Source organism: Microcebus murinus, chromosome 4 (genome assembly GCF_040939455.1).
Source record: "Microcebus murinus isolate Inina chromosome 4, M.murinus_Inina_mat1.0, whole genome shotgun sequence".
NCBI classification, from domain to species: Eukaryota; Metazoa; Chordata; class Mammalia; order Primates; family Cheirogaleidae; genus Microcebus; species Microcebus murinus.
In genome coordinates, this window is record NC_134107.1 from 54,204,062 (window position 1) to 54,216,400 (window position 12,339).

Genomic DNA, 12,339 nt, shown 5'->3' on the forward strand with positions numbered 1-12,339 from the left:
AATAAATGTAATGCACTTGAATCATCCCGAAACCATCCCCATTCCCATCCATAGAAAAATCGTCTTCTGTGAAACCTGTCTGTGGTGCCAAAAAGGTCGGGGACCACTGATTTAAGTCTTATTTTGTGTGACTGTGAAGCCATGTATGCATGCATATCAAGGTTTATTGAAGTTAATGAATAAAAAATATTTTGTGATGGAGAAGAGAGGACTGGTGATTTAGTTTCAAACTCAAGTCTCTGTTCGCTGGGTAATCTGTCCAGGTGGCAGAACTTCTGGTTTTGAAGTGTGTACTCTCACTTCTCCAAATCTGGTCATATGTAGGAGGATTCATTATGCACCTCATGATTGTAAATAACTGTAATAAACCACGGGAGTTCCTTAGTCCTAGAGAAGCAAAACTTTCTACTAGTTCATATGCTATCTACCTGTCATACAATATTTTACTCTAGTTGATAACATAGAATGATGAGGCTGTGGATATCTGCCATTCTCAGGCACATTCCTCCTATCCAACTATTTTAGATTCTCCCTTCTGGAATATTAGTTCTCTAATTCACAATCTTTGAAGATGAAGAGAGTGTTTTGCACTTATACCATTTTGGTTCCCTTGAGGTGGCTGTTGGTGGAATCTACAGCCACTCCCTCACCTCGTTTGTAAACCCTAAATGACAGAGCATATGCCAATTAAGAGATTCTGGGCACAATTAGAAACTACTGATATATGCCAAGGTATCTGTCTTCTGTTTTTTCCCCCTACTTGCTCATAATATTTTAAGAGCTAAGCTAGTATCAGGCCCACACGATGGAAAAAGTTGTCAAGATGAGGAGAGTAGATCTTTCTCCCCTCCTTGAGGGGGAACCTTTAGTAAATACTAAGTTAAACATTCCTTTGAAAATTAGTGATTGTATATACCTTTTCAGTATGCTTATGTACAGGGGATGAATTGAGTGTCTTGGCAATTTAAAGTTTTAAAAGATATTTTATTTCCAAATTTGCTAAGTTCTTACAGTAACTGGGATCATATTTTGCAAGGCAGACTGGCAAAGATATACTCTAGTTGATAACATAGAACTACCCACGTTTCACTACCCACATTATCTAGAATCAGGAAGAGTAAAACATCAAAATGTAATTCTGAAAAGTTGAGCTCAGCATGATTTAAGCACAAACCAGACTAAGGAGGACATCCATACTGTCCATGGCTCTTAAAACATGAGATCTAAAGCAAATAGAAAGCTGGAACTTTCCCCATGTGACATGTTAATAGGAGGCCTACCAGACCACTAGTCACTCCTCAGTGGCCATCCACACTGGAGAACATTCAGTCCTACATAATGCAGCATTAGATTACTATGAACCTCTGGTGACTTCTGCCAAAGCATTTTATTCACTGGTGCAAGGATCCCTATGAGTCGACCCATACACATAGCTTCCTTCTTGAAAGCCCGGTAACTGAGCCTATATGAAGATTTATTGGTGGAAGACATTATTCAAGCCTCAGCTAAAAAGGAAGGATCTTACCAAGTCCTGCTAAACTGTCAAGTTCCAAGGCTTTCTTTTTCTTAGATCCACAGCTCCCACTGCAAGAAAACATCTTTTCCTCCATTTAATAGCTTTTTGCTACTAATATGTATTATTTTTAGGAACCAGTGACATACCTCTCACCTGGGTTCCAGACAAGAGGTGCAGGTTACAGAAAATTCCTCCTCATAATGTCTTAAAACTACTACCCATCTGGTAAAATCTCTCACTCTGACATGGCCTACTGGCAACTGAACTCAATCCACATTCAAGAATTATCCAATTTCCCAGACATGCTGTAAGTGAATTCCATCTTATAAAAACGAGTAAGAGTTTTTAAAAATTCAAAGAAGGTCCTGTTTCATATTTCACTTATTATTCCTATACCTGGAATATAATTTTCTCCCCACAAATACAGACCTGCCTTGGCCCTTCATGCATCACTCCCCCAGGAACTGAGCCCAGGGATTACAAAAACTTCCAAGGTAAAACTTACTGTAAGGTTTTGTTTTGTTTTAGTTTTGTCAACAACTGATTTAATTGCCTTTTATTAGAAAATGAGATCTTTCTTAAAACCTGTTACATTATGTGGAGACCAAATATGATTGCTACTCTTTTCACATTCATAGAGAAAGAAAAATCAGCCAAAAAGTTACCACTAAGATCAATAGTGTGTCATAGTGAGCAAGTGCCTTGACAGTTGACAGCTGCCACACTGTTCTTTCTTAACTTTCTGGGCTGGTCATTGAGCTACAGTTATAAATTGAGGAGAACTCAGACCTCAAAATCAAGTAAAACAGAGCCTGCCCCAGCACTGTCCCTGGTTACCATTAGTGCCTTCTTTTTTAAGAGAGTTCAAAGATACAATGAATCTATTCCAGCACTGAAATATGAAAAGTGTTAAATGTTTATAAATTCTGGCTCTTCTCTCATTCCCCTGCCCCCAGATTTAGGAGACAGAGACAGAGAACCACACAATGAGAGCTCTTCAGTGAAGGCATGGAAGGAGTGAGAAGTCCTAGCAGGAGGAAATCAGCCTGATTCTACTGATCCCTGCTACTCCATATAACAAAAGTGAACAGCAAGGTCAGACTGTAAGAGTCTATTTGGATAGACAAATGTCTCAATTATCAAAAAAACCTCAAGACTTACCTCAGTTTCTGTAGTTTACACTCTGGGTGTTTCAAGGTTTCACATAGTGATTTGACTCCATCATCCCCTACATCACTCCCTGTCAAGTCAAGATGCAGCAGATTCTGGTTGTGAATCAGAGAACTGGAGATACCCTGAAAACCATTTACAGGGAAAGTGACAGATCTCAACCTTTGAAAGAAAAATATTCAGGAAGAATTACAAAATCATCTCTGTCCCTGGTTACAACATCCCATTCTTTTCTAATCTAATTCTGGATATTGTAAGAATATTCTTTTATCCTACCTCATCTTTCAACCCACTCTGGGTTTCTCATATCCCAGGTCAGATCATAAATCTGAGTTTCAAGACATTACTTAGAAAAACAATTGGCTTAAAAATTTGATTTCCATTTATATCCTGATAACTGACACTCTAAACTTTTTTTTTTTTAAGATTAAAGAAAAGAAGGTGATAACATCAGGAATACAGAAAAGGAGCCTCTTAACTCTTCATCCCAGAAATAACTACCAAAAGTTACCCAGGGCTATTATTCCACATATACAATAACAACGTTAATTCACAATATTTAAATCTATTTCTATTTAAATCTAAATCTATTTAAATCAGGAATCTATTATAAAAAATGAACAAATTATAGTATATTCATTCACACAACAGAATACTAATCAGCAATAAAAAAACTATTGAAATGTGCAACATGCATAAACTTTAGAAAACATTTTGATGAGCAAAAGAAGATGTACACAAAAAAAAATGCATACTGTATGAATCATTCTAAATGATTTCCAAGAAGAGAAAGCTGACCCATGGTGACAGATTAGAAAATGATTGCCTCTGGGACTGGATGGGGTGAGAGTACTAAACACAAAGGGGTACAAGGAAACTTTGTGAGGTGATGGAAATATTTTCTATCTTCTTTTGGGTGTTGGTTATATAGATATTTATACCTTTCAAAACTCAACAAACTGAACATTTAATATCTGTGCATTTTATTAAGTGTAAATTATTCCTTAATATAAAAAATTAAAGAATTGTTCCAGAACATGTCTTTGAATGTGCTTTGTTGATCTGCCTAAAATTAGCTGTGCTCTTGTTCCTCTAGAAAATTCCTAGTCATGCCTGAAAAACCCATGTCAACAGCTACTACACTCTGTGGAATCTTTTCCAGAACAAGTTAGTGAAGCTCCCATGTCCCCAGACGTTTCCATCACTTTGAGTATTTTACACAATGAATCTTAAGTATTTGTTTACTATTGGCTTCTCCTAACAAGTAGGTGAGACAAAGAAAGAAACTGGAATAACTCTATTGAATTTTTTTTCATGTCAGACTTACAGAAGTTTTTGCAGTTTACACTTTGGGTGCCTTAGTTCTTGACAAAAGATCTTCATTGCTAATTTATCGAGATTGCTATGACACAGGTCCAATTCTGTCAAGCGTTCATTTGTATGGAGCACAGAATAGAGATCTTGCCAGCAATGAGTAATTCGATCACCATCCCTTTGCCTAAATAATTGAAAAAAGAAAAGACCAGTGAATCTATTTCAGTGTAGGCAGGTATCCGACGAAGATGGTATGGGGTAAAAGTAAGTGTACTCTGTAAGAACATCCATTGCAGCCCTAGCATGGCACAATCTACCAAGAAGTCTTCCTCTGAGCTCACCAGAAGCTTTATGTCCCTGATAGCCCCCTCACCTCCTATCCACTCCCTCAACACACACAAAATAAAAACCAGAGAGGCTTCACTTTGGAGGAAGAGATTAAGGAGGGACAAAAGAGAAGACTTCAAATACATGAAGAGCCAGCATCAAGAAGAAAAATACTACATGACCACAAAAAATAATCTTAAGATTAATAGGTAGACATTAGGTATAATATGGTATAAATTAAGAACCACAGACTTGAGCCCCAGGTCTACTACTTACTAGCTGTGTTATTTTAAGGAAGTCATATTAATTCTTTGATATCCTAAATTTTCTTCATCTATAAAATGGAAATGTCATCTCCCTTCATAGGGTTTGTGGACTTAACAGTCAATTTTAGTGGAGACACAAAAGCACTTTGTAAACTTTAAAATACTGGATGATTTAATTATTAGGTATATCATCAATACGCTCATTATAAATATTAATAAAAAAGTAATAAGGAATAAAACCAAGGGACAGCCCAGTGGTTAGAAACATAAGCGTATCCCAACTCAGCTCTCCCACTCACTAAAATTACTCACTAGGTGATTCTGGCAAATTTACTAACTGATGTGAGCCTCAGCTTCACCATCATTGAAAAATGAAGATAATAGTATTTATTCCTCAGAATTACCGTGAAAGTTCAGTAAAGCAATCTATAGGAAATGTTTAGAAAATGTCTCATGTTGCAAGTGTTCCTAACAATCATTATTTTATATATTAAAATATATGAAAGCCTAGTGTGTTGCATTATACATAATAGCTATCCAATACACACTGGTTCCTGCACCTTAAATTGGAATGAATGACACTGAAGATTGGTCGTCTGTAACATTGGAGGTCTTAAATTTGTACAAACAAGATAATAAATCATTCACTCAAATATTCAAGTGCTTTATGTGAAAATACTATTGATAAAATGACAAGACAGAGATCCTGCCCTTGTAAAGTTTACAATGTAGTTATAATATGTGATAGAAGAGACTGAAGTCACCTACACTGTCTCTTTTAAGACACTGGGTTCTAAGACTCCTTTTTAATTTTAGCAGCAAAGCCAACTCCATTATTTGACTCTACAACAAAGGTGAGGGAGGCTAGCAGGAGAACTGGCAATCTAGCCAGAATACCTTTCTAACCTTTATTAATAGGCATGAAAGACATTCTAATGCCCTGGGTTCAAGCACATCTTTTTAAAATAACTCTGAAGTCAGAATTAAGAAGACTGACTAAATATCACTCACAACCTCCCAATGAGGATAAAAGTCATAGCATCCCTACCCATAATGTCTACTCCCACAGTTCAGAGAGAAATAAAATGTATGCTCTTATAAGAGTGGTGCTTCTACAGTTGTATGTGGTGGTGATGAGACAGCCTGGGTAAAGCTAGCAAACCAAGGACTTACAAAATCAGATGTGCAACCTTAGTCAAGTTATTTGCCTTCTTGGTATCTCAGTTTTTTTTCCATAAGAAAAATTGGAAATGACAGCATCTACCTAAACTTAAGACCTTTAGAAGATGAAAGGACTTCAAGGACTCAGACTGTCAGGTATGTGGCAAGAAATCAGCAAATGTTAGCTATTATTTGAGGTGTGATTGAATCAAGAACAGTGTACTTACTTTCTAGGTAAACTTCTCTCTCAGTTTCATAAATCTTAAAACTAAGTTACATTTGCCACCAGGGATAAAATGGATAATATGTTAAATACTCAGTTTGCTAGCACATAGTTAGCCTTCAATAAATTTTACTTAAATCTTAAAACGAATTACATAGTTTATTTCTTTCCCTGCATTTTTTAATAGATGAGTAGAGTCAGAAAAGGCGACTGGAGAAAGGGGATAGGGCAGAATAATATACGTAAAATGCTGAAGGTTCATCTCTTCTTTTAAAAATATCCATTCAGCACCTATTTCTTACTAACCTCTGACTATCTCCAGTTAGGCATTAAAGGGCTGATACCTTTCATAAACTACAACACAAAGGTTGGCCTATGTCTAGGCAAAAGGGAAGGTGAGCTAGGTCAGTAAAGTACAGAGAAATTATAGCACAGACAGATGATAGTAACCCAGGTTCAGCAAGACAGTTCCAGTCCCTTATTATTCCGGAGGACATTAGTTTTAGAAATTAAATATACTTACTATAATAGATGCAAGTTTGTGCTACACCACCTTCTTCTCTAAGAACTGAAGCACTCATTCCCCTGAGTTGCTGGGAGGGTTAAAGTTGTTGGGAATGTTGACAGCTGAGAGCTCTTAACCTAGTTTCTCGCCTGGAATTGCCTTCAGGCCAAGGAAGCCACCTCAGGGAAGTTTTTGTCCAGTTTTCACCAGCAGCCTCTACTGGTCAATAAGGGGTTGAAATGCCTCGCCTCCCTGCCTCAAGATGGAACAACTCTGAAGGGTTATCCCGACTCTGGGACCTCAGCTAAACACCACCTTTCTCTGACCAAATCTACTTCCTTCACTTCCCGACGGGGCACTTCCAGGAAACGGACCTAACATACTCACCAAGTTTCAGCTGGGAGGCTTCTGTTTACCATCTTCTCACATACCACAGTTACAGACAGTTTGACGCTCCGCAAACCTCGACAGTGCTTAATACAGAACGAAGATACAAACAAATGGCTTTTTCCACAAATATTAATGACAACCTTTGGGAAATACCTCATTGCCTGGCTTATAAATGCTTCCTCTTGAGTCTCATACAGACAGTGAAACAACTCAAGAAATTCCAGCTGTGATTGAGAATATTCCCTGTTTCCTAATACTTCCATACACTGAAGTAACTTCAATTTTATCTTCAGTGACAGTTTACAATTTAAAGTTTTCTCCAGTTCTTTTACTCGATCTTCATTCAGAAGGCCAAACAAAAAGTACTTCATCTGTGTCAAATGGGAGTCTTCATAATTTTTGCTTTCAAGTAACAGCTTCATATCTTCAAAAGGCTGGAAGGAATAGCCGCCAGCTACCCAGTTGCCTTCCAACATATAGAACATAGCTGCAAAAAACTCCTGAACATGTAGGTGAGCGAACAGATAGCAGTTTTCATTCTCTATGTCCTTTTGAAGAATATTCACATCCATAAAAACTGAAACACCAGATTTAGTTAACCCATGCCTTCTGAGATCGTCTGTGTAAAACACATGTGTCATAGTCCATATTCCTTTAGCAGCCAAGTAGCAAAGACTACTCAGTTGGGCTTGGCTGGGCAGGCTAGGAGAGTGTCCATCTACCAGGGTGAACAAGCTAGAGATGTAGCAGGTAAACAGAGCCGTGGTCGTCTGGCAGGTCAATGTGACATCACCACCCTTCTCTATTTGCTGCTTCAGACAAGTGCAAACGACCCAGCACACCAGAGGGACTTGACACATGCCAAAAAGCATCTCATTGTTCTTTAATGAACTGAATGCTTTCATGGCCAACTTCTCGTCTTCAAAAAATTGGTAAATATACTTTTTTCTTGCATCCTCAGACATTCCTAGTAGTTCTACATAACGGTAGTGACTCTTCAACAAAGGCTTTAGTCTCTTAGAGGCTGTGACTCTCATTGTCACCAATAGGGACGATTCAGGGAGCATCGCTCTCCTCAGCAAACTACTCATGAGGAAGGACACTGGGTGTTCCTGGGTCCAGTCTTCACACAGCGCAAACTCAGGTTCCTCAAAAGCAAAGTTCAGTTCATCAAAACTATCAATAATAAAGAGGAGGCTACTTGGCTCGGACATGATCTTTTCAATGGGGCTTTCTGTGCTAGGCCAGTCCATTGCTATCAACTGAGCAAAGCTTTTCTCTTCCAGCTGGTTGATTTCTTTCCCATTAAGATAAAAAACATAGGCAAACCTCTGCTGGTAGAGATTGCCCTCTGCCCAATCCAACATTGCCTTTCTCACCAAGGTTGTTTTCCCAACTCCAGCAGCTCCCTGAAGCACCACCATCTGTGGCTGCTCACCAGTTCTGACATCCACATCAAACAACTGTTCTAAAAATATTCGATTTTCCTGAGTAACTTCCTGATGCTCAGGTTTTCCAAGCAAAGGACTCTTATCCCATGGCATGCAAAATTTTTCCTTTACTTGAATTCTGTATTCTGTTCTATCATCTAAGTCAGTAAGAATGGAGCAGGAGGGGGAAAAAAAAAGCAAAGACACACATCATCAAGACAAATTCTATAAATTGCAATGTTAAGAACATTGAACGTGGAATTAGGAACAAGAAATAATGTAGGCTGAAATAAAAGCTGGTTTAGATTTTTTAAAAATGTAAATCAAACAAAAATATTGCTGTATATATTTTTTTTTATTGCTGTATATTTAAAACCTGTACTAGAAGTTGTAACAAAAAAAAAGAAAAAACCCAAAAATCCCTGAATTCACAATTCAGAAAAATAAATTTGTGATGGAAAATTAAATTTGCTCTAGAAATATTTTCTTTGTACTTTTCTTCCACAAAGGAAAAACAAGTTGACAGATGTGATGAACAGAATTGTCAACCAGATTTAAAAAAATAATAAAGAACAGAAGCAACAATTAACAATAACAGAGAGGGCCCTGAGACAGACCTGAATTTACAGCTCAAAATAATCTACCTTATACAATTAAAAAGTTAATGGAAATGAACACTGAAGTATAGCCTAAAGAATGTTTTGAAGAAAAAAATCCTAGGGATCCAAGTAGAAAGAAAATATAGTTCATCTTTACCTGGTTAAGTCTGATTCCTCCTTTAGATCTCCATTTAAATGAAACCACCTCAGGGAAGCCTTCTCTGAACCCCAAGGCTAGAAGAGTTCTCCCTTTCATATATTCTTAAAACACAGTATATGTTTCATTCATAGCACATGTCACAAGCTGTAGTTTATTACTTATTAAAGAAATCATGCACTTGGTTAGAGACTATATCTGCATGCCCAATGTTGAACACATCTCCTTGCACACAAGTACCAACAAATATATTTGAATAACAAAAATGAAAGAATACAACCATATAAGTGAATACTATGCAACTTTTGAATATAATAAGGTAACACTATATTTACTGATATCCAAAAAAATAGTCTATAACAGAAAAAGAAATCAAGTTTCAAGGAAATGTGTACAATATAATCCTGTCCTAAAAAAATGAACTTTACATGTCTCAAAATCTATAGGATATGCATCAAAATGTTAATGCTGGTTGTTTCTAAATAGCAAGATTGGGGATGCAGAATGGGGAGAATGAGAAACTCATTTAATATGCTGTTATTATATTTGAATACTTAAAAAATAAACTTGTTTTGCTTATGTGAAGTTTTAAAAAAAACACAACATAAATAAACCAACACATGATAGCCAAAAAATTCTGAAGGAAAAAACTAATATTGGCAAGGCAGGGAGGAGGGGCATACTCTTTACCAAAACCTAAAACTTATTGTGAAACTACAATAATTCAAACAGCGGTGTTGGTACAGAGAGAGAAGGATCAGTAATTGCTGTACTTATTTTCCATTTTGTACTTATTGTAGCTTCCAAAGTTTCTATAAGTACAGTTTACCTTTATCATAAATTGTCAAGGAATAAATTTCAGATATTTAATTAGCTGTGTACAAATATTTGCACATATGAGAAAAATAGCTATTAGGTTTTTAGTAATAATAAAATGAAAACTAATAGCCATTAGTTTCCCCTCATGCCACAAAAATAAACTTCCTTATTGAATCAGGAATTAAGGTCAGAGTGGGAAGTTATATTCCAGGTCTTTAAATACTTTTGTTTATTAGTGCTTAAAATGAAGCAAGTTCTCAATTATTTTTTTGAATGAAATAATATGGCCTGTTAGAAAGTAATATAACTGAGTTAATAAAGGTTTCTCACTTGGTCCAGTGTTCTTTCTATTGTAATCCCATTTATAGAAACTGAAATTAAACTTTTTAGTATTCAAAACAAAGTGGGGGCAAAGGGAAATGAAATGAAGACTGAGAAGACCTGGTTCTAGATTTTATATGGACTAGTTGTTCTTCACTCCTGGAACTTAATTACAGCATCATCTCTAAAGGAAGGGACTAAATGTGTTAAGCTAAAGGTCCCTGCCAACTCAGGGAGTGTTTAGTCCATAAAACACAAACATGAATATACCTTTGTGCATCAGATTGTCAACTTTTGACCAGGCATTTCCAAATACTGCTCTCTTGAGGCTCTGAAATAACAGGATTGTGACTCTGGCCAGAGAGCCAATTTGTTGATTCTTTTTGAATAGCATCCAGGGAATAAGTGGGGTATTAGAAAAAGTTAACAAGGTTAAAGAGATAAACACCCCGCCATCCTGCTTCAAAAGTTAAAATGCCTCCCAAGTCTGATGAAAAGCCTACCTACTCACCCAGCACTGCCTCTTGATCTTCCTGTGCCTCTCTGGCCTTGGCATCTTCTGGTCCCTTGCTCCGAGCCTTCCCTGCAACAGGTTCCAACAAGATCATGAGATTTACTAAAAATCAGGAGAACTTGGTGATGGCCAGAACAGGGGCCAGCATTCTCCTCAGTGATCAAATTCTGTAACCATGTGGATTTAAGGACACTAGAGCCAACAGAGCCTCAGATTCTATCAGCTTTACTGAGGGGAGAAATGGTGCAGTACAAACAACACTAAAGTAGGAGACCTCCTGCCTTCCCCTCTCACCACCTAATAACTCTAGGGTAAGTGGTGCAATGTAAGCCACAGTTTCTGTTGACCTCAAAAAGATAGATGAGACTCAAAGTAGATAATGAATATGTATTTTGTAGCTAGAAAGCCTGTAAATGAGTAAGGAATTGTGTCTATAATATTTCATACCTGGGAATGACTAAAGAACTTGGCTTGGCTTATGTCCTTTAATAATTTTTAGCTCATTCCTCATATTTCGGCAAATACATCAAGTCATATTTGAGATTTGTCAAAGTTTCACCTGACTTATGACTTTATTTGTAGTTAGGCAAATAAATGTACTAGACTGAACAATTCTTATCATTCAGTTTCTTTGATCATTTTGATTGGTACAAGATGGATGAACTGCCCCCAATTAACTGCTCCTTAAGGAGCAAGGCTGAGTAACAGTACTCAAAACCCTCCTGCCTCTTTAGTGTTCCTCAAATGATCCGACAAGTTCCCCATACACAGGATGACCATGGAGCCTGTGTCCCACAGAATGGCTTAATCCCCAAGTCCCACTTATAGAATCATGCCAATGGGGTCCAGGAAACATTTCCTTCTGCCTACCCGCATATTTTCCCCTAGCATCACTCACAGTTGATTTCTCCTTTTGCTCTCTTACACAGATCTGTCAGGTTCATCTTGCCAAAGATTTTGAGAGTCACATTCCAGGCCAGCTCTCCTGGATAATATTTCTTCATCAAGTTAGCCAGATCCTCCCGTCCGGCCTTCTTCACTTGAGTCCAGGGTATTAGGCCATGCCCAGGTTCCATGGGCTCCTTCAGGAATGACTTGAATTTATTTAATTCCTCTTTGTTTAGCTCCTCCAAATACAATAGCAGCCCAAAATCAGAAAAGAAGGAAGACGACAATGATTCTGTCATCATGTCCGTGGATCGGTATTCACGCCTCAGTGGGGAAAAATTAGAAAGCACATGGACTAAATGGGACATATAGAAAAGATTAGAAAATGAAATGCCTATAAAATAGATTAATTCAACCAATATTTGTTGAAGCCCACTACCTTAGGCTCAGTACTTATATCCTATGTAACACATTTTCTTTCATAAAATGTCCCTCTAATATAGACCACTGTACTGTATATTTCTTCCACCTTCCCAGGATTCATTCCCAGTCGCACCACTTATGAGCTATAAAAAATAAAGAAAGGCAATTCATTTCTCTGAACCTCAGTTTACTCTTCTGAAAAATGAGGATATGAGAGCCAACCTCAGAGGACCGTGGTATGGACCAAATGAAGTAGGGTTCATATATCACCTTGCAGAGAACATGCTCCTACTAAGTATTGGTAGCTTTCCTCATC

At 37.4% G+C, this 12,339-nt stretch overlaps 1 protein-coding gene across 1 annotated transcript in view; it reads right to left on the reverse strand.

The window, feature by feature from the left end:
• Positions 1–11,999, reverse strand: part of NLRP14 (NLR family pyrin domain containing 14) — a 30,836-nt gene extending 18,837 nt beyond the window's left edge. The window contains exons 1-5 of the mRNA XM_076001283.1: positions 11,611–11,999; positions 10,710–10,781; positions 6,870–8,460; positions 4,014–4,178; positions 2,678–2,848 (exon numbers count right to left, since the gene is read on the reverse strand). Coding sequence (XP_075857398.1) covers positions 2,678–2,848; positions 4,014–4,178; positions 6,870–8,460; positions 10,710–10,781; positions 11,611–11,968 — 2,357 coding nt within the window. The 5' untranslated portion in view covers positions 11,969–11,999. The remainder of the gene's footprint in view (positions 1–2,677; positions 2,849–4,013; positions 4,179–6,869; positions 8,461–10,709; positions 10,782–11,610) is intronic.
• Positions 12,000–12,339: the final 340 nt, after the last annotated feature.